Source organism: Canis lupus, chromosome 27 (genome assembly GCF_003254725.2).
Source record: "Canis lupus dingo isolate Sandy chromosome 27, ASM325472v2, whole genome shotgun sequence".
Lineage (NCBI taxonomy): Eukaryota > Metazoa > Chordata > Mammalia > Carnivora > Canidae > Canis > Canis lupus.
Window position 1 is genome coordinate 45,916,457 of NC_064269.1, and position 22,703 is coordinate 45,939,159.

General features: G+C 40.7%; 1 protein-coding gene across 5 annotated transcripts in view; it reads left to right on the forward strand.

The window, feature by feature from the left end:
• Positions 1–22,703, forward strand: part of PEX26 (peroxisomal biogenesis factor 26) — a 39,155-nt gene that overhangs the window by 3,881 nt on the left and 12,571 nt on the right. For 3 of the 5 annotated variants that reach the window (XM_049102384.1, XM_049102385.1, XM_049102387.1), the window contains one exon: positions 35–588. In XM_049102384.1, coding sequence (XP_048958341.1) covers positions 35–153 — 119 coding nt within the window. In that variant the 3' untranslated portion in view covers positions 154–588. Of the gene's footprint in view, positions 1–34; positions 589–2,813; positions 6,020–16,685; positions 16,786–17,349; positions 17,407–22,703 lie in introns of those variants that run through there. The other 2 variants (XR_007406357.1, XM_049102386.1) reach the window with 2 other exon arrangements.

Genomic DNA, 22,703 nt, shown 5'->3' on the forward strand with positions numbered 1-22,703 from the left:
TCCATGCCACTTCTCCCTGAGTCTTTTCTATAAGGAGTGACTATTTGGACCTCAGTGAGAGCCAGCCCAGCTCACCTAGGAGAGAACAGCCTTGGAGTCCATGAGAGCAGTCTGGAGGAAATCCACTGTACTCTGTTGACTTTCGGACATTGACTTTGAGTCATTGTCATCTACTTTATCTGAGGATGAACTCTGACTAGAATGTGATAATTAGAAAAAAAATTTCCTCATTGGCTATCTAAAAAATTGTGTTAAATTCTAAGTGAAATACATGTACATTTTAGAAAATGTGGAAAATAGAGAAAAGGAAGAAAACAGAAATCGCCTATAAGTTTGCTATTGTAATGGTTGTGCTTTTAGTCTCTTTCTATATGGATATAGATACAATTTTGCATGTTATAAATGTTCTTTAAAACATGGCTTTAGGGATGCCTGGGTGGCTCAATGGTTGAGTGTCTGCTTTTGGCTCTCAGGTCATGATCCCGGCAGGGAGCCTGCTTCTTCCTCTGCCTCTGTTTCTGCCTTTCTCTCTGTGTTTCTCCTGAATAAATAAATAAAACCTTAAAAAACAAGAACAACATGGCTTTACATTTTATGTATTATTTAACATAAATAATATTCTAACTTACAGAAACTTCCATAGTTGATCAACAACCCCTTGTTATTGAACATTTTGATTATTTCTTACTCTGTTTTCTGCAGTGCTGTGCAGCAGACATGAACTCCCTAAGTACTATTTGGGAACAACCCTGGTTATTTCCTGAGGATTAACTCCCCAAAATTAAGTGCTGAGCCAAAGATTAGGAGCTTACTCTTCTAGATTTTTATGTTTGTGTGTTACTCTATGTGAGTTATGGTCTAATCTCTACTCTTCTTATGAATTTAGACTTAGAATAGACATATAACTTTCAAAACTGCAGGGAAAACTGGAAACCCTATTCCAGTCCCTTCATTTTCTTTTTCTTTCTTTTTTGGTCAAGAAACCGAAGAACCAGAAAAAAAAGTGACTAGCCCAGGATCACACAAATAATTTGTCTATTTAAAAAATTGCCAGTTCTTGGGTGCACCCAGGTGGTACAGTTAGTTAAGCATCTGACTTGGTTTTGGCTTGAGTCACAATCTCAGGATTGTGAGATCCAGCCCCACATGGAGCCTGGTGTTGGGCTACGAGCTCAATGGGGGAGTCTGCTTGAGACTCTCTGCCTCTGCTCCTTCTCCCACTTTCTACTCCATGTGCACACTCTTGAGCATGTGTACTCTCCCTCTCTAATACATAAATCTTGGGGAAAAAAAAAAAAAAAGAAACTAACCCAAACCTCCCAGTTCTCGTGTTTATCTTCAGGTCTTCCCATTTCCCCCATTCACCTTTCTCTTATTCTTTTTTTTTTCCTCAAGATTATTTATTTATTTATTCATTCATTTATTCATTCATTCATAAAGACACACACAGAGAGAGAAAGACAGAGGGAGAAGCAGGCTCCATGCAGGGAGCCGGATGCGGGACTCGATCCCAGGACCCCAGAGTCATGCCCGGGGCCAAAGGCAGGCCCCAAACCACTGAGCCACCAAGGGATCCCCTTATTATTATTTTTAAAGGTTTTATTTATCTATTCATGAGAGACAGAGAGAGAGAGAGAGAGAGAGGCAAGGACACAGGCAGAGGGAGAAAGAAGCAGGCTTCTCACAGGGAGCCCAATGTGGGAGTTGATCCCAGGTCCCCAGATCACACCCTGAGCTGAAGGCAGATGCTCAACCGCTAAGCCACCCAGGCATCCCCCTTTCTCTTATTCTGTGAGCTTTTTTGCATAGCTCCAAGCTGTCCTTTTTGCTTTGCTGAATAGGAGACAGGAGTACAGCTTTGTTTGAGGAAAGAGTCACTTGTTAGTTCTCAGGAAGGCTGACGATAGTTTGTGTTCATTCCTGTCCACTCTCTGACTTTCTACTTTGTTCCAGAGACTTGATAAAAATTTAGAATTTTTTTGTATGGTTTTTAGAAGTTGGTTTCTTCTGAGCGAGGGCAGCAAGAGGCAATTTGAGCTTGCTGCTTCCCAGGCTACTCAGAGCTTCGCAGTGCTCTGGCCTAGCACTCCTGACCCCCAGTGGCAGTCTTGACTCATTGCAGCAGTGGTGCTGTGAGGAGAACCCATGACGAGGCTGCAACTAGAACTCTTTAGGAAGGATGTAAAGAGAATAGACTGTCAATAGCTTTCTTTAAAAATAACATTTTTCTAAAAAAAATTAAAATAAAAAATAAAAATAAAAATAAAATAACATTTTTCTTTTTAAGAAAGAAAAAAATCAGTTAAAAAATCAGCAAATAAGGAAAAACCAATCAGTTCAACCTTAATTCCGAAGAGGTAGATTGAACTTTATTTTCAATATAATTAACTAAGGATGAAAATAGGTAATACTGTCACTTGGCTCCAGGTTAAGAAGGTATGAAAAGGAATTTAGTGAAATGTCTTCTCAAATATATCTTCCCAGAGGCAGCCACCATTACGAGTTTTTTGGTGTGTGTATAAAAAAGTTAGGGTAAAACATAATAAGTTTGGATCTTTTTCTCAGTAAACTTAAGGTCACTCTAATCCAAGTGAAGAAAATATATCTCATAAAGTATATCCTAGAGAAAGTGAAATTCTTTATTGTTGGGAAGGGGAGGAGGAGCAAATAACACCAAGTATCAATATATGCTTTAAAAAGATCATGCATGTTCCCAAAACAGTAGGATTTCCCAGGGATGGGATTTGAGGCTGAAGGGAGGAAGAAGGGAGTAGAGGCAGGCACACTGACAACCATCTTCCTTTTCCCTGCAGCTTCTCCTTCTTCCTTGCCCTTCCTCTACAAGCTGGCTCAGCTCTTCCATCGGATTCAGGAGGGCATGTTTTCTCTCTACCGGCTTCCTGTCCACGACTGAGTGGTCTTTCCCATTCCACTCACCGTCTCTACTCTCCAAGTCTGCCAGGACAGAAGCAGAGTAACTCATCAGTGGCAGCTCTCCTGTTGCTGGCTGGGTGCTAGTGGGAATGGGGCCAGCCCCAATTCTAGAAAGAGGTGATCCAGTCTGGTGAACTGTGTTTTGCCACCTGAATGTTCTCCCCTTTGCACCCCACTTCGGCTAGTGTTGGTAGGTAATGTGGGAACAAAGTGGGGCCAGAGGCCACAAATCCTCCAGAATAATACTCCCTTATACCCAGAGGCCCCTCCTAAAGGAGGAGTTTGGGAGAGGAGCGTGTCCGTGAAATATTCCATTTTCTTGTCAAAGGCAAGGAGTTGATTTCTCAGGTCAGGGTGTTAATGAGGCTGGAAGTACAGAAAACTCTGATGGAATGACCCTTGGCCTTTCACTTCCTTGGCCTTTCACTTCCTTCTAAAACTTACCTCTGAAAATTGCCTCACAAGGCAGGTCCTTAATTAGGCAGAGTAAAGATCTGAGAGGGCCTCTTTTTTTTTTTTTTAATTTATTTATGATAGTCACAGAGAGAGAGAGAGAGAGAGAGAGAGAGAGGCAGAGACACAGGCAGAGGGAGAAGCAGGCTCCATGCACTGGGAGCCCGACGTGGGATTCGATCCCGGGTCTCCAGGATCGCGCCCTGGGCCAAAGGCAGGCGCCAAACCTCTGCGCCACCCAGGGATCCCTGAGAGGGCCTCTTAATTCTTTTCTATGCTCCTCTCCACTGGATCTGTGGACAGGAGCAGAGAGAGGTTATTTATCAATACACCATTCCTGTGGTTCTGCAATGGGCTTGAAGCTGCTTGGGCCCTCTCTTTTCAGACCAGGATGTGGTTTTCAGGTGACTGTTGAAAGCCAAGTAAAGCTGCTCTGCTCTTCTCACTGGGTAAAGTGATCTTGCTTGGTGCCCCTGGGCTTCAGCTCAATTTTCCAGGTTGTCAGTGGCCAAGTCCTGCTCTATTACACACAGTATTCCTGTGCTCTCTTCCTGTCAATCCCTGCAATAGTATTTTTGCACTTTTTCCTATGGCTGTTTCACTAGGTTCTGCCTATATCATTGCCTTCTTGGTGCCCGCTGTTGCTGGTTGCCTCCCTTCCTATGTCCTGTTGTTCTAGTTATAGTACACTGTTGGTATAATGTACAAGTTTTTCTGCTCATGTGACCTTGAAAAGTAGGCCAGCCCCAGAAGCTGATGAGCTGAAAATGGAACTGGGTAATCAGGTGAGCTAGAAGGGATGTGTGGAGGGAGTTGGGCAGAGGGGAGATATGGGTTTTGAAGTCAATGAACAATTCATTGCGGAGGCATTGGGGCCATAGCATTTGAGAATTTGAAATGTTTCAGTGTTTTCTGTCACTGGCCGCCAGAATCTCAGATGTTTCTGTGCAAGTAAATATAAAACACTGCTGTGCTGTTGGAACTGTAAAAGGCTTTCAACAGGGGCTAGGCTTTTTGAGGCTGAAGGCCAAGCAAACCACCCCCTGCTGGGGCTTCAGGCAGTGTTGATGCCAGGAATATAGGAGGTGCTTATTAGTTTCTAGTGGGTTGCTTTTCAGGAGTTTCAAGTCAACAACTTCTCTTTAGTAAAATGGGTAGAATAAGTAAACCTCATGGGCCCTAGGTAGAAAAGTTGGCCCTAGGGTGTGGTCCAACTCTGTGGGAAATGAATCCGTGCTTTTACATATAGACTTTTAAATAGAGTTAAGAACTCTGGGGAGAGGCAAGGAGACAGGTTAGCTTTGGTATCTCTCTGTTAGAATGATTTCTCAAAATGAAGATCTAGTACCTTTCTTGACCCTAGATAAAAGTCTTTAATAGCTTTCCATGCATCACATGGCATTTCTTAAATCCATCATGCAATTTAGGGCATCTTCTGCACTGGTGTTGGCTAACACCTCCACTTTCCTGCAGGCCTCTGTTCTTCACACCTGCTGCCCGCCGGCTGTGCAGCCTGTCATAGTTTTCTGAACATTTCCTGCTCCTTCACACCGCTGAACCTTTAGCACCTGCTCTTCCCTCTGGGAGGTCCAGCTCCCACTTTTTGCCTTGTTAGCTCCTCAAATTTCCAGACTTCCTCAAGGTTACCTTTGGGAATCCTTTCCCTATGTCTTCTGCTTCCATGTCCCTATTTCCTATCCTTCTTGTGGTTGTGACCTCATGGCCGTAAAACTGTGAAGTTCTTTGTTCCCTCCAGTCACTGTGAGCTCTTTGAAGCTGGGGAATGTGGCTTGTTGCAATGTTTAAGAATCAGGTTTGGATCCCTGCTCTATTACTCACAGAGGTATGTGACGGTTGGAAACTGACCTATCCTTTCTCTGCCTCAGTGTCCTCATCTGTTAGTGAGTTATTATCTCATAGACCAAGTAAAGGAGAGCCGACTTAGGAAGTGCTTAGCATGTTATCCTGCTCCAATAAGAGCTCTTGTGAGTGGTAGCTGTGTCCTGGTCGCCTAGCCCAGCCCCCAGGAATGTGAAGGTATTCAGAGATATTCAGATTAATGAACTGTTTCAGCCACCATGACATAAGATCTGTGTGCTTTGGTGTGTTTTGTATTGTGAAAAGTCTGAGTAAAAAGAAGACCCGACTATGCCCACCTTCTTTTTCTGTCTGTTCCCTGAAGTTCCTCTGTATTATTCTGCTTGCAGGCCTCTAGGTTCTGTTTGATGTTTGTCTTGAACTCTTAAGTGTTGTCTGATAACCAGCCCCAATTCCCTTCCTAGTCCAACGAGGTACTCAGAATCAGAACTGCTCTGATGAGACTTTGACCCTTTCTAAGGATGGAGGCTGGTATTCATATTAGTCTTCAAGTCTGGGCTTCACGAGGTCAGAAATGAAGGGAGGGCTTCCTTGTTGGACTTAGACCTGTGTTAGCCATTAGCCACATGGGGTTTTTGAGCATTCGAAATGTGGCTAGTCCAAATCAAGATGTTCTGTAAATGTAAAATACTCACTGGATTTTGAAGATTTAGTACTAAAAAAAGAATGGAAACTCAGTAATTTTTATATTGATCGCATGTTGAAATGATAATATTTTGGACATACTGGGTTAAATAAAATCTATTACAATTGATCTCAGCTGTTTCTTTTTACTGTTTTGTAGGGCTCCTAGAATGTTTAAAATGACATATATGACTCACATTTGTATTTCTATCGTATAGTGCTATTGAACACACAGTATACATCAAGTTCAGAGGGGATAGCGATCAGCATTATATGCTGGGATTTTACAGAGTGTTAGATCTGGGAAGATCATTTCTTATAGCACCTCCTCCCCTTTTTAAGTTATGGAAATTGAGATCCATAGAGGTGATGTGATTTGCCTCGAGATGCATAGCCTGAATAAGATCAAGGTCTCCTGACCCTTGAGTCTGGTGTTCCTGTCGCTGTGCCATGATCCTGCTTCACTTGCCCTAAAATCAATCACTCTCTGGCTGAAATTCACTGTTAATATACACATATATCTAGGAGGGTAACTTCACTTGGAGTTGGTAGATTTGTTTTACAGACTTTTTTTTTTTTTTTTTTTTTTTCATTTTACAGGCTTCTGAGAGAATACAACATAGAACAGGTATTTTAACCTTTAGGGATGCTGAGAAGAGCAGCAATGGGTAATGTCTATGGTCAGACAGGAGGCTAGGGAGGTTGGGGTAAGGGGGAGAGGTGACATTAGGCTACCGTGGGCCATCACAGGGGTGGAGGTGGGGGACTGGTGAAGGACATAGTTGTTCTGCTTCCAAAAAGCCGCTTAGAAGGGACTGACTCTCAGCTTTGTGCAGGTGCTCTCCGCTCTTGTGCACATGTATGTTTGCACATGTGTGCATGTAAGGCATTTAAAAATGATACAGAAGTTTTACATATAGGGTACAGATTTCAAAATCACAAAAGGATATTCATGGAAAAGAGTATCTTTATTTCCACTCCCAGTTTCCTGCCCAGAGGCCACCACTGTTAATTAATTAATCTTGGATGATTGTTCCTCATCGGCTCACGTAGAGCTGCCTCATTCTTACTAGCTATTCAGTATTCCATTGTGTGATAGGATTGCAGTGTATAAAACCCCCTTTCTCTTTTTAATATATTGAAACTTCTCTACCTTCTCCTAAGTTGAAACACAGCCACTCTGAGCTTGAGATTAGCAGGTACTGGTCTTGCCTCTTTATAGTCACTTCCTAGCAAACATGGGGCAGTCTGTTCAGCCTGTCTGGTAACTACCACAGCCGCAGTGGGAGATAAGAGCAGGCCCTTTCACATCCTGGACATTCAGTTTTTCTGAATCTCGACTGGTGCTAAAGCAGCCTCTGCCATCTGGTGAAAAGAGCCAGAGGAAATGGCAGAAAGAGAAAGGCCTGACATGAATTGCAAGTAGGGCACTGGCACACCATCTTGCCCTCTTTGCCTTCTTACATGGAGGAGTCCCAGGGCCAATGGAATTTCACCTCTGGCACCCACAGGTGAGGCCTATTGTAATTCCGTTAATTTTACTCTCTGGCTTAGGCAAGCTTCCTGCCATAGCACTACTTTGGAATTTGATACATGACGCTGAAGTGTTTACTAGAAGAAAGTAGGGCCCTTTTGCTTCCCTCCCTCTGGAAACCTTAGTTTTATGGACTGATAAGAAGTGAAGTTAAAAGGCAACGTGCACAATGTCCTTAGCAGCCTATGAAATCCCTCTCTGCGCCATTCCTCCAGATATTGTTTGCTGGTCTCTAGGCCTCCTGATAAAACAATGACAGTTTTTCTTGTGTTAAAGCAATACTTATATATTTTGGAAAATATTAATAATTACATAGAAGCAAATATGGAACTTGTGATCCCACTACTCAGAGGTAACCACTGTCAATATTGGTTGATTTCCTTTCAGGTTTATTTTTTTTAAACACCTAACCCTCTTGGTAGCCCAGGTGCTTGCTTGAAGAGCTGTGGAAAAAATGGAAATTTCCAGACAGAATGGTTTGTGGATGAGTGGGACTAACTGGTTCAGCTGGATGACTTCTACTAAAGAGAGTAGGAATAACCTAGGAGAGGTTAAGCTAGGGGAGGAGAGACTGTGTGGCCAGTTATTCTGTGGTGGCTAAATAGTGTGAGGTATAATGGAATGGTAAAATATCCATGAACACCCACTTTGACCAATGTGGCCAGATCCCAAAAGGTAGGGTTGGGATTTTATTACCCACTTCTAATTTTAATACTGACTCTTATTTAACACCATTTCCAAGCACCTATTTCTTTGCAGCTTTTAACATCCCCTTGTCCCTATTATACCATCTGAGGTAAGGACTGATGAACATAAGGTAGTATTTGGAGACTTGGTTGAAAACAAAAGGATTTTTGCAGAAGTATGTCAATATAGAAAAAAGTCACTTTAATAATAACATAAATATAATTTACATGTAGAGATTCCTTGGGCAGAAAACCAAATTGTATGGTCCTTAGAATGTAGTCAACAGGTTCTGAGCCTCAGAGAAAAAGATCTTTCATACTTTTATGCAAAAGGCTTGTTTTCCAAATGCAATAGACCACTATCTCTTCTATGGCTCCTTCCTCTGTCTCTAGCTTCTCTGATTCCTCCTTTGCTGTTTCTTTAACTGGTTTCTCTTTTTCTCTTGGCCTTCAAACTCGAAGTGAGTGTATCCTCAAGTCTCTCTTGCTGAGTTTCTACTTTCATGGATTCCACTATCTATCTGAATGACCCCTAGTCTCCAACGCCATCTGTGGTTTCTCAGGGGTTGTCTAATTATATTTCCAACTGCAGAGAAAATATGGACCCACATTCCTCTCCTCCTCTTCAAGGTCCCCATCCAGACTCATTCTTATTGCTGATTAGCGTCACACCCAAACCTATGCAGGCCCTGTGTTCTCCCTTGGGCTTCATCTTTCCTTGGACTGTTTATCCTTTAGATCTCGACATACTGTTCAACCAAATTTCTCCTATGACACTTTTACTGGCCACTGTTGGTATTATCATGATATTTCTCTTTTCAGCCAGTCTTTTTTTTTTTTCTTAAAGATTTTATTTATTTATTCATGAGAGACACAGAAAGCGAGGCAGAGACACAGGCAGAGGGAGAAGCAGGCTCTGTGTGAGGAGCCCGATGTGGGGCTTGATCCTGGGAATCCGGGATCAGGCCCTGAGCTAAAGGCAGATGCTCAACTGCAGAGCCACCCAGGTGACCCTCTTTTCAGCCAGTCTTGCACTTAATAGCCAAACTATTCATTTTACTAAGTCAATAGACCCTATTTTGTTCTTTATTTCAGAAGGTCATATCTTGTCTCTCTAACTGGATAAAAGCCTTTATATGGGACAGGGATCATGTCTTCTAACAATAATAGCCAACATTGGTAAAATACTTGTATGTGCCAGGCACCATTCTAAGCACTTCTATTAACTTAATTAAATCTTCTAACAAGCCAGAGAGGCAGATATTATTATACAGGGAGGTTAAGTAACTTGCCCAATCATCCCATAGCTATTAAGTGATAAAGCTGGGATCTGAACCTAGGCAGACTGACACCAGAGTTCGTGCTCTTATATCTCCTATAACACATAGAATAAGGCCACACAAGAAAGATTTTTTGAATAAACTTGGATTTGGTCTTTTTTTTTTAAATATTTATTTATTCATGAGAGACACACACACACACACACAGAGAGAGAGAGAGAGAGAGAGGCAGAGACACAGGCAGAGGGAGAAACAGGCCCCATGTAGGGAGCCCGATGTGGGATTCGATCCTGGGTCTCCAGGATCACGCCCTGGGCTGAAGGCAGCGCCAAACCACTGAGCCACCGGGACTGCCCATTGGATTTGATCTTGAGAATTAGAGGAAGGAAGAAATAGAAGCAGCAAAGAAAGGGGGCCCCTGAGTGGCTCAGAGGTTGAGCATCTGCCTCTGGCTCAGATCGTGATTCCAGGGTCCTGGGATCTAGTCCCATATTGGGCTCCCCACAGGGAGCCTGCTTTTCCCTCTGCCTATGTCTCTGCCTCTCTCTCTCTCTCTGTCTCTCATGAATAAATAAATAAAATCTTAAAGGCAGCAAAGAAGGTGGACAGAAAGACAAACATCTGGGCTGAAGGATAGAGGTGGAGGTAGAAAGAGAAGAAAGGACACAGGGCTTTGGCACCTGTTTTAGCAGTATAATTGCTCAGTTCACTACAGAGGGAAAGTGCAGGATGTATTCCTTCTCAAGTGTTCCAGTAATGACAAAGACAGCCTGGCAGGTGTCCTTCAGTAGATATAAATACAAGCTTGTGGTTCCATCAGATGACTTATCTGGATAAACCAAGCTCTTGGTTACCAGCAGACTCAGCTGGATCCCAAGGAGTGGGCTGCTTTCTCTGAAAGGAAGCTACTCTGTATCTTTGATCCCTTTAAAAGTGTTGTCTGAGAGTTATGCTCACTCTTCCGAATCCGCTGAAAAGCTGCTAAAATTGGCTTGTTACCCTAAAAGCCACCTTACCCACTACAAACCTCCCTGAGCATTGGTCTCTTGACTGTGGATGGCAGCCTCTGCCCAGCAGGAATGCTCTGGAACATTCTGAGGATTCTACTCCCTCCCCTCTTAGTACTCATTACTGTTCTGTGCTATTTGTGGCTTTCATGGTCTCCTAGGTGGCAGTTAGCTGTTTCAGAGGTGCTAAAGACAATGACTAAAAGATATGCCTCATTAATCCTCCCAGGAAACACATGGATTTTTACAAGTCTTTTTTTTTTTTTTTTAAGAAATCAGGCTTAAACTCAAAGGGATAATTTTGCTGTAGAGTGAGCTCCGCTGTAGATGGTGTTTGAGAGTGTGGGCCAAGGGACTGTAATACCTGAGTTCACATTTTGGTTTCCCCAACTATGACCTTGGGCAAACTATCTTTCCTCTGCCTTACTTTCTCATCTATAAAATGAATATAATAATTGTATTTACCCTATAGGTTTGTTGTGAAGAGTAAATGGTGCTAAAATGAATAAATACTGAAAAAGTTCATAGCATATAGTGAACAAGGGCTAGTTATTCTTACCATTGCTATTAATAAAGTGTGAGATGTGGGAGGGGAGAGTCAGTAGTGTTAGAACTCAGGATCATTCATGTATCAAACTGTGAAACTAGTAGCCTCCCCCAATTCCTGGTTCTCAGTTCAGGAACTAGGCTTTTTTTTTTTTTTTTTTTATTGGAGTTAAATTTTTCTTTCTTTTTTTTAATAATACATTTATTTTTTATTGGTGTTCAATTTGCCAACACACAGAATAACACCCAGTGCTCATCCCGTCAAGTGCCCCACTCAGTGCCTATCACCCAGTCACCCCAAGCCCCGCCCACCTCCCCTTCCACTACCCCTTGTTCATTTCCCAGAGTTAGGAGTCTCTCATGTTCTGTCTCCCTTTCTGATATTTCCCACTCAGTTCCCCTCCATTCCCCTGTAATCCCTTTCACTATTTTTTATATTCCCCGAATGAATGAGACCATATAATGTTTGTCCTTCTCCGATTGACTTATTTCACTCAGCATAATACCCTCCAGTTCCATCCACGTCGAAGCAAATGGTGGGTATTTGTCATTTCTAATGGCTGAGGAATATTCCATTGTATATATAAACCACATCTTCTTTATCCATCATCTTTTGATGGACACCGAGGCTCCTTCTACAGTTTGGCTATTGTGGACATTGCTGCTAGAAACATCGGGGAGCAGGTGTCCCGGCGTTTCACTGCATCTGTATATTTGGGGTAAATCCCCAGCAGTGTAATTGCTGGTCGTAGGGCAGGTCTTTTTTTTTTTTTTTTTAAAGATTTATTTATTTATATATTCATGAGAGAGAGATCGAGAGAGAGGCAGAGACACAGGAGGAGGGAGAAGCAGGCTCCATGCACCAGGAGCCAGATGCGGGACTCGATCCGGGGACTCCAGGATCGCACCCTGGGCCAAAGGCAGGCGCTAAACTGCTGAGCCACCCAGGGATCCCCGGGCAGGTCTATTTTTAACTCTTTGAGGAACCTCCACACAGTTTTCCAGAGTGGCTGCACCAGGTCACGTTTCCCCGAACAGCGCAAGAGGTTTCCCCTTTCTCCGCATCCTCTCCAACATTTGTTGTTTCCTGCCTTGTTAATTTTCCCCATTCTCACTGGTGTGAGGTGGTATCTCATTGTGGTTTTTATTTGTATTTCCCTGATGGCAAGTGATGCAGAGTATTTTCTCATGTGCTTGTTGCCATGTCTATGTCTTCCTCTGTGAGATTTCTGTTCATGTCTTCTGCCCATTTCATGATTGGATAGCTTGTTTCTTGGGTTTGAGTTTAATAAGTTCTTTTTAGATCTTGGATACTAACCCTTTATCTGCTATGTCATTTGCAAATATCTTCTCCCATTCTGTAGGTTGTCTTTTAGTTTTGTTGACTAATTTTCTTTTTTTCTGTGCAGAAGCTTTTTATCTTGAGTAAGTCCCAATAGATCATTTTTGCTTTTGTTTTCCTTGCCTTCATAGATGTATCTTACAAGAAGTTGCTGTGGCCAAGCTCAAAAAGGTTGTTGCCTGTGTTCTCCTCTAGGATTTTGATGGATTCTTGTCTCACATTTAGATCTTTTATCCATTTTGAGTTTATCTTTGTGTCTGGTAGAAGAGAATGATCTAGTTTCATTCTTTTGCATGTGGATGTCCAATTTTCCCAGCACCATTTATTGAAGAGACTGTCCTTTTTCTAGTAGATAGTCTTTCCTGTTTTGTTGAATATTAGTTGACCATAGAGTTGAGGGCACAACTCTGGGTTCTCTATTCTGTTCCATTGATCTATGGGTCTGTTTTTGTGCCAGTACCACACTGTCTTGATGATCACAGCTTTGTAGTACAACTTGAAATCTGGCATTGTGATGTCCCCGGCTCTGGTTTTCTTTTCAATATTCTCCTGGTTATTCAGGGTCTTTTCTGATTCCACACAAATCTTTTTTTTTTTTTTTTTTTCCACACAAATCTTAAGATTATTTGAGGAACTAGGGTTTGCAGGTGACTCTAACTACTTAAATAAATGCCTAGCCTTTTTTTGTATGTTTATTTAAGAACTTATCTTGTTTTCTGAATATTCAGTACAGTCATATAGTTTTTTAAAAAGTATGAAAAGGCCTAGTGTGAAGAATCTTCCATTCCTGTCTACCATCCAACAAGTTCCTTCTCTCAAGTGCTAGCCACTGCTATTTGTTTTTTTTCTTCTTCTAGAGTTTCTTTGTACATATAGAAAAAAATGAATATAGATCTTATTTTTTCCTTTTTTATAAAACACAGTTGTAATATATTATATATACTATTATACTCCTTGTGTGTGTGTGTGTGTGTGTGTGTGTGTTTAATTTTTCAAAGAAGTAGAATGATTTTGAGGGAGATAAAGGAAAATATATTACTATAATGTGGACCTTCGGAAATAGGACTAGGCTGGTTTTGGTTCTGGCTCTGCTACTAACTTTTTCTAAAACTGCAAAAGTCACTTAATCTTGGGTCACAATTTTCTCACTTGAAAGTTGGTGATATAAATTACCTGACTTATAATATTTTGTGTCAAGTGAGCTAAAGGCTATAAAAATGTTGAGAAGTACTAAGTGATATACATGGAACGGAGTCTTGAAAATACTGCATATTATCTAATGTAAAATACAGTGGTTAAGTCTTTTTGTTAAAATAGATTGAAAATATTTCAAATAGATGCATGGAATAGAAAGGCTAAATAGATACTGACATTTCATATAGGCACATTTAGTTGAATTAAGTAAGACTAAATGATCCACTAGAGATCTGTGTATAGTTACATAGGCAACTACAAATTAACACTTTCTCTGAACTATTTAAAATAATCAGGTAATAGGTCAAAAACTAATATGCTCTCTGCCTTACCATTACTTAGGGCTTATAGGAAGAGGAGGGTGGAGACTGGAGAGTGAGGAGGTAATAGAGTTTGTGGGAGAATTTTTTTTCAAACTATTACTATATATGTTTTTTTCTATTTTAAAAAATGAAATATAGTTGATGTACAATGTTATATCAGTTTTAGGCATACATCATAGTGATTTGACAGCTTATGCTATGGTGATGCTGTGCTCACCACAAGTGTAGTTACCATCTTTAACCACAAATGCTATTCAAAACATTGGCTGTATTCCCTACATTGTATGTTCTATCCCTATGTCTTAGTTCATTTCATAACTGGAAACCTGTATCTCCCAGTCCCTTTCATCTAGTTTGCCTCCCTCTCTATCTCCCCTTCCCTCTGGCAACCATCAATTTGTCCTCTGTATTATGGGTCTGTTTCTGCATTTTGTTTATTAATTTGTTTTGTTTTGTTTTGTTTTTTTGGTTCTACGTATAAATGAAATCACTCTAGGGCCATCCATGTTGTCACAAATGGCAAGATTCCATTCTATTTTATGGCTGAGTACTATTTCATTGCATATGTATGTATGTATGCCACATCTTTTATCATTCATGTATTATGTCCATAATATGGGCTGCTTCTATATCTTGACTATTATAAGTAATGCTGTAATAAACATAAGGGTACATACATCTTTTTCAAATTACTATTTTCTCTTTGTTTGGGTAAATACTTAGTGGAATTACTGGATCATATGGTACTTCTATTTTTAGAAGTACCATACTGTTTTCCATAGTGGCTGCACAAGTTTACATTCCCACCAACAGTACACAGGGTTCCTTTTGTAGAGAATATTTTGTTTGGCTGAAACAAAGACTGGGACCAAGAGGAGTGAATCTACTTTATCTTTATAAACAAGAGTCTATGACAGAGCTGGGTAAGGTTTTGGTGGTGAGTTTTAAAAATGGACTCATGAGGCAATATTGCTGAGGTCAAAAACAAAAAAATAAAGTTGACCAGAGTGAGAAATAGCCTGGCTCGTAGCCTGGCTCTATTGCTACATGGAATAGACCTTATTTTTAGGTTGTTTTAACAGTCCATGCTACTTACTATGTTTTTAACATATCAAATACTTTGTATTTATTCAAACAACTTTACTAAAAAACCCCATAAAAATTAAATAGTCTATATCTTCTCTGTGATATGCATTCGTATTTATTTATCATAAGCACATATTGACTACTTTGAGTTCTGCAATTTTTTTCTTTTAATATTGTCATCTTCTCAGTTTCCAACATTATCTACTTCCTTTCCATATGTGTTTGTTTCCTAAGGTGGCTGTCACAGTTTACCACAAACTGGGTAGCTTAAAACAACAGAAATGGATTCTCTCTCAGCTCTGGAGACCAGGAGTCCAAAATCAAGGTGTCTCTCTCTGAAAGCTGTAGGGAAGAATCCTTCCTTGCCTTTTTAAGGTCTAAATGGCTCCTCACATGGAGAGAAAAGATGGTGGAGGAGTAAGGGACCTTAGTTTTGTCTGGTCCTTGGAATTCAGCTTGATAGCTATCAAATCATATGAACACCTGTGAACTCAACTGGAGCTCTAAGAAGTTCTACAAATAGAAAAGCAACCACTTTCTGCAGGAATGACAAGACGAAAAAATTCACCTCATAAAAAAGAACAAGAGGCAATACCAACTGCCAGGGACCTAATCAGTATGGACATAAGTAAGGTGTCAGAACTAGACTTCAGAAATGATTATAGGGACACCTGGATGGCTCAGTGGTTGAGCACCTGCCTTGGCTCAGATTGTGATCCCAGAGTCCTGGAATTGAGTCTTGTATCGGGCTTCCTGCATGGAGCCTGCTTCTCCCTCTGCCTGTGTATCTGCCTCTCTCTGTGTCTCTGATGAATAAATAAATAAAATCCTTTTTTTTTTTTTTTAAGAATAATGATTATAAGGATACTAGCTGGGCTTGAAAAAAGCATAGAAGACACTAGAGAATCCCTTTCTGGAGAAATGAGTGGCTTCTCACATCCACTGCCTTGGTTCAGCATAACTTCAATCTTTGCCTCCATCTTCATTTGGCTTTCTGTGTTTCTGTCTTCTTTTCTGATGCTTATAAGGAAACTTGTTATTGAATTTAGGACCCACCCTAATCCAGATGATCTCATATTGATGCATCTTAATTGTATCTAAAAAGGCTGGCATCCCTAATAATAGGTGAGCTTCCAAGTGTAGTCTTTGGGGACTACAATTCGACTCACTACTGTACATTAGTTGCCATATAGTATTCCTTTCTATTAATTTGTTGGCCATTTCAATTCTTTCTGACTTTTTGCTAATATGAATAGCAGCTCTAAATTGCACATGAAAATGCCACGAAACAGTACTATTTTCCTCGTGTGTTATTTTCTTGGGATAATTTTCCAAAGTCAGTTTATAACATCAGTGGTGAGAACAGGTTTCCAGCTCTTTTAACATACTGCGAGGGTGTGGTCCAGAGAGATTGGATCACTTTGCAATACTTACAGCAATATGTGAAATAATTAGACCAAAAAAAAGGAGAGAGATAATCCAATCAATTGATTCATTCTGCAACAGGAGGCAAATATCTAACAAGTGAAGAATTAACTATATGCAGAATACAAAGACCTCAGAGAGAAGAGGTCAACGTATTCTTCCTGTGGTGCCACTTTATCCCACACAGATCTGTTGACGCCTTTTTAGGGGCTTGCAGCTAAAGAAGGTGGTTAGCTGATCTGTAATAGAACCGTAGATCCAATGAGCATAAGGGCTTCAGTATAGACCTCCAGTCAGTTTGAGCCAACTTGTGAAGGAAGTGAGGTTTTTTCTTAGTTCCCCAACCTTGGTGTTCTTTGTACTCTGCCCCCAGGCCTGAGTTCCCACTGCCTTACATTCGGACTGCCTCATCGTTCTGCTGAATTCTGTGGCTGATTGCTGTTAGCCTAAAGGGCTGCCCACTCTCAAGGGAGGTGAGTTTAACAGGGATTAAAAGCTAAAGTTATGGAGATGATGCACCAAAGGTGCCATTTCCGGCATTAGCCAATTGGGAGGAGTGTGATCAGGGGAAGAATCAGGGCCAATAGGAAAATACTGCCTTCCCAGCTTAAAACAATACAACCCAGACTCTTTAAGGTTAGTTTTGAGAGGAGAGTTGCCAAGGGAAGGGCAAACTGGATTGTGTGACTCCAAGTTTATCTGAGACTCGCCTTCTCTTTGATGGTTTCCTGATGAATATGGTGGCTGCAACCATAGAGACCTCAAAGGGAACCACTTCATCTGTGATTACTGTGGCCAAAGATTCCCATTCTTCTCTTCTTTTAGTGCCCAACAGCTTATGAGAAACAGAATATTAATGTGTATATGTGAGTGTACTCTGGCTAGGAGATAACCAAAGTTGAATAAATATGGCGATATCTAAATCTAGATCATCTGATTATAAAATCTAATCTGCTTTCTGGAATTTGTAGTCTCACAGCAGTGTAGGTGCCTGGAAATTAACAGATTTTTTTTGTATCTCTTTCTCTGGGTTCCAGTCTCCCTCCACATGGGAACTCCATCTTTAATACACACCTCTGGGAACACCAACCTAGGTATGTGGAGTCTCAAAGTTTAAGCTAAGAGAATAAAAAGTCCTCTCTACCTACAGTTTGCCCTTTCAGTTCCAGTTTATAATGATTAAACATTTGAGCTTAGCTTTTGTATTTTTGTGTTTTTTTGTTTTTTTTTTTGAGCTTAGCTTTTGATACCAGAGTCCCTGAGTACATACCCTAGCTCTACCTCTTAACAGGTGTGATGATCAGGATTGAGTTAACATTTCTTTCTTTCTTTCTTTCTTTCTTTCTTTCTTTCTTTCTTTCTTTCTTTCTTTCTTTTTTGAATCATTTATTTATTTTAGAGAGAAACAGAGAATGGGGGGAGGGGCAGAGAGAGAGAGGGAGAAAGAATCTCAAGCAGACTCCCTTCTGAGCACAGAGCCCAATGTGGGGATAGATCCCATGACCCTGAGATCATGACCTGAGCCCAAATCGAGAGTCAAATGCTTAACCGACTGAGTTACTCAGGTGCCCCAGAATTGACATCAACATTTCTAAGTCAGATTTTTCATCTGACTTTAATTTCAGAGGTTTATGGTAAGGAGTAAAAGAAATAAGCCCTTAGCATAGTGTTTGGCACACAAAATATTCAATATCAGCAAATATTACATATATAAGTGTAAATAAATACTGTATAAATAATGAGTATATAAATATGAAAGACTAAGTCTTCTCTTGGGTGACTGATAGAAATTATCTTACCTCCTACTCAGATAGATGTGACTCAACTTTTTAGGCTGTCACAATAATGATTGTATTTGAGATTGTGATTTCACAGTCCAAAAATTCATGCAAGAAATACACTCATATGTAGTAACTGGGATGTGGAGTAATTTCTTTACAAGGCCTAAATTACACTGAATGGGAACTTGTTTTCTCATAAATATAAATATAATCACTAGTATTACTGTTATTTTATTGAGAGAGAGAGAGAGAGAGAGAGAGAGAGAGAAGTATTTACTTAAGGAATTGGCTCACATGATTTTGGGAGGTGACAGATCCCAAGATCTGCAGTCAGCAAGCTGGAGCCCCAGGAGAGCTGATGGTATAGTTCTAGTCCAAAGGCAGGAGGCAAATGTCCTGGCCCAGCAGTCAGGTAGGCAGCCATCCTCTCCTACTCAGCCTTTCTATTCTATTCGGGTCTTCAACTGATTGGGTGAAGCTCACTGCATCATCAAGGCAGTCTACTTTACTGCATCTTTTGATTCATGTGTTAATCTCATTCAGAAATACTCTCACAACAGACACACCCATAATAATTTTCTGAGCAAATATCTGAGAATTCTGTGACCCAGTAAAGTTGATAACATAGTAATCATTACAGGGACTAAAAAAACATGTCCTTCCTTCTTTCCAAACTTCTACGCAGGGATAAAGGCATAGGATGGAAGTGGGATGGGGAAGTGTCGGTGAGATCTGGATTGCCACAAGTCAAATAATTTTAAAATAGAGGACTTAAAAACTAAAGGGAAGCAATCATTTTTTTTTATTATTATTCTAAAGACTCTAAGGCAGAACAGTCTTAGTCTGTTCCAGCTGCCATAGAACAAAATATCACACATTGGGTAGCTTAAATGAATAGATGAATAGATAAAGAAAATTGAACTTTCTCACTGCTCTGGAGACTAACATCCAGCAGGGCCGATTTCTGGTGAGATCTTTCTTCCTGACTTATATTCAGCTTCCTTTTCACATCTTCACCATGGCCTTCTGTGCATATGCACTCCTGGTGTCACATTGTCTTTCTTTTTTTCTTTTTCTTTTTAAATCTTTATTTATTTATTCATGAGAGACGCACAGAGAGAGGGGCAGAGACACAGCAGAGGGAGAAGCAGGCTCCATGCAGGGAGCCCGATGTGGGACTCGATCCCAGGTCTCCAGGATCACACCCTGGGCTGCAGGCAGCGCTAAACCGCTGTGCCACTGGGGCTGCCTTCACCTTATCTTTCTATAAGGACACCAGACCTATTGGATTAGAGCCCCACTTTTAATGACTTCATTTAACCTCAATTACCTCCTTAGTGGCCCTATCCCCAAATAGTCACAGTGGGGATTAGGGCTTCAACATAGGAATGGGAGGGTGCACAATCCAGCATTTACAGGGTAGTCATGGCTCCCTTTTGCCCAAACCCCATAAAGAGAAGAATTCAAAGGACATCATCATAATCACTAGTATTGTCATTATCTTTTATATCTTGAGACATTAAGAACCTATTCACAACATATTTGCTGGCTCACAAAGAGAACTCAAAAACCAATTTACTCAACAATGTTTATTGAGCATCTTTAATACACTCAACTAATTACTTTTTTATTGTCTGATGCATTTATTGCTATATCCCCCATCCTAGACAGTATCTGACACATAGTTGGTACTCAATAAAGATTAGTGAAATTCGTTGAATGGGTAACTTCTCATGAGCTTTCAGAGATTTGGGTCTCCCAGATGGCTTTCTCCCATTTCCAGCCTCTGCTTTGTCCTCATGGCTCATGAACACTGGCCCTTGCTTGGGCAGCTCACCATATGGGCTTGTTGATCTAACAACCACTCAACTTTGCTCCCTGGATTCTGTCCTGGCCTCTGGCACAGGCTTTCCAGGAAATCCAAACCCAGCTGTTCTGTCTTGACTTTGCTATTCCTAATTGATCTCTGTAACTTTGTGGGACTCTTGCTCCTCTGTGTGGCAGATACATTGAATGGCCAGTTATACAGGTCTATTGTCAATCCTACAGCCACACAGCAGTTGTTTTTTTTTTTAATGTAAACTTTAATTAGTGAACATACAGTGCCATATTGGTTTCTGGAATAGAATTCAGTGATTCATCACTTACATACAACACCAGTGCTCATCATAAGTGCCCTCTTTAATACCCATTAGTTATCTAGCCCGTCTCCCACCCACGTCCCTCCATTAACCCTCAGTTTTTCTCTGTTGTTAAGTTTGTTCTCTATGACTTGTTTCCCTCTCTTTTTTTCTTTTCCCCTCTCTGACAAGTTCATCTGTTTTCTTTCTTAAATTTCACGTATCAGTAAGATCATATGCTTTTTGACTTTCTCTGACTTATTTCACTTAGTATGATACCCTCTAGCTCCCTCCATGTTGCAAATGGCAAGATTTCATTCCATTGTGTGTGTATATATATATATATATATATATACACCACATTTTCTTTTCTACTTATGTATTTATTACATTTTTAAAAATTTAAATTTAATTTGTCAAAATATAGTATAACCCCCAGTGATCATCCCATCTAGTGCCCTCCTCAATGCCTGTCACCCAGTTACCCCAAACTCCCACCCACCTCCTCTTCTGCAACCCTTTGTTTGTTTCCCAGAGTTAGGAGTCCCTCATGGTTTGTCTCTCTCTCTAATTTTTCCAACTCAGTTTCCCTCCTTTCTCCTATAATCCCTTTCACTATTTCTTATATTCCCCATATGAGTGAAACCATATGACGATTGTCCTTCTCCCATTAACTTACTTCACTCAGCATAGTACTCTCCAGTTCCATCCACATTGAAGCAAATGGTGGGTATTTGTCGTTTCTAATGGCTGAGTAATATTCCATTGTATACATAAACCACATCTTCTTTATCCATTCTTCTTTCAATGGACACCGAGGCTCCTTCCACAGTTTGGCTATTGTGGACATTGCTGCTAGAAACATCGAGGAGCAGGTGTCCCGGCATTTCACTGCATCTGTATCTTTGGGGTAAATCCCCAGCAGTGCAATTGCTGGGTCATAGGGTAGCTCTATTTTTAACTCTGAGAAACCTCCACACAGTTTTCCAGAGTGGCTGCACCATTTCACATTCCCCCCAACAGTGCAAGAAGGTTCCTTTTTCTCCGCATCCTCTCCAACATTTGTTGTTTCCTGTCTTGTTAATTTTCCCCATTCTCCCTGGTGTGAGTTGGTATCTCATTGTGGTTTTAATTTGTATTTTCCTGATGGCCAGTGATGCAGAGCATTTTCTCATGTGCTTGTTGGCCATGTCTATGTCTTCCTCTGGGAGATTTCTGTTCAGGTCTTCTGCCCATTTCATGGATTGCTTGTTTCTTGGGTGTTGAGTTTAATAAGTTCTTTTTAGATCTTGGATACTAGCCCTTTATCTGCTATGTCATTTGAAAATATCTTCTCCCATTCTGTAGGTTGTCTTTTAGTTTTGTTGACTGTTTCTTTCGCTGTGCAGAGGCTTTTTATCCTGATTAAGTCCCAATGTTTCATTTTTGCTTTTGTTTCTCTTGCCTTCATAGATGTATCTCGCAGAAGTTACTGTGGCCAAGTTCAAAAAGGGTGTTGCCTGTGTTCTCCTCTAGGATTTTGATGGAATCTTGTCTCACATTTAGATCTTTCAACCATTTTGAGTTTATCTTTGTGTCTGGTGTAAGAGAATGATCTAGTTTCATTCTTCTGCATGTGGATGTCCAATTTTCCCAGCACCATTTATTGAAGAGACTGTCCTTTTTCCAGTAGATAGTCTTTCCTGTTTTGTTGAATATTAGTTGACCACAGAGTTGAGGGCCCAACTCTGGGTTCTCTCTTCTGTTCCATTGATCTATGTGTCTGTTTTTGTGCCAGTACCATACTGTCTTGACGATCACAGCTTTGTAATACAACTTGAAATCCAGCATTGTGATGCCCCTGGCATTGGTTTTCTTTTCTAATATTCCTCTGGCTATTCAGGGTCTTTTCTGATTCCATACAAATCTTAAGATAATTTGTTCCAACTCTGTGAAGAAAGTCCATGGTATTTTGATAGGGATTGCATTAAATGTGTAAATTGCCCTGGGTGGTATAGACATTTTCACAAAATTTATTCTTCCAATCCATGAGCATGGATGTTTTTCCATCTCTCTGTGGCTTCCTTTCAGAAAGTGTTTTATAGTTTTTAGGGTATAGATCCTTTACCTCTTTGGTTAGGTTTATTCCTAGGTATCTTATGGTTTTGGGTGCAGTTGTAAATGGGATTAATTCCTTAATTTCTCTTTCTGCAGTCTCATTGTTAGTGTACAGAAATGCCACTGACTTCTGGGCATTGATTTTGTATCCTGCCATGTTGCTGATTGCTGTATGAGTTCTAGCAATCTTGGGGTGGAGTCCTTTTGGATTTTCTTTTTTTTTTTTTAAGATTTTATTTATTTATTCATGAGAAACATAAAGAGGAGAGAGAGAGAGAGGCAGAGACACAATCAGAGGGAGAAGCAGGCTCCATGTAAGGAGTCCGACGTGGGACTTGATCCCAGGTCTCCAGGATCATGCCCTGGGCTAGAGGTAGCACTAAATTGCTGAGT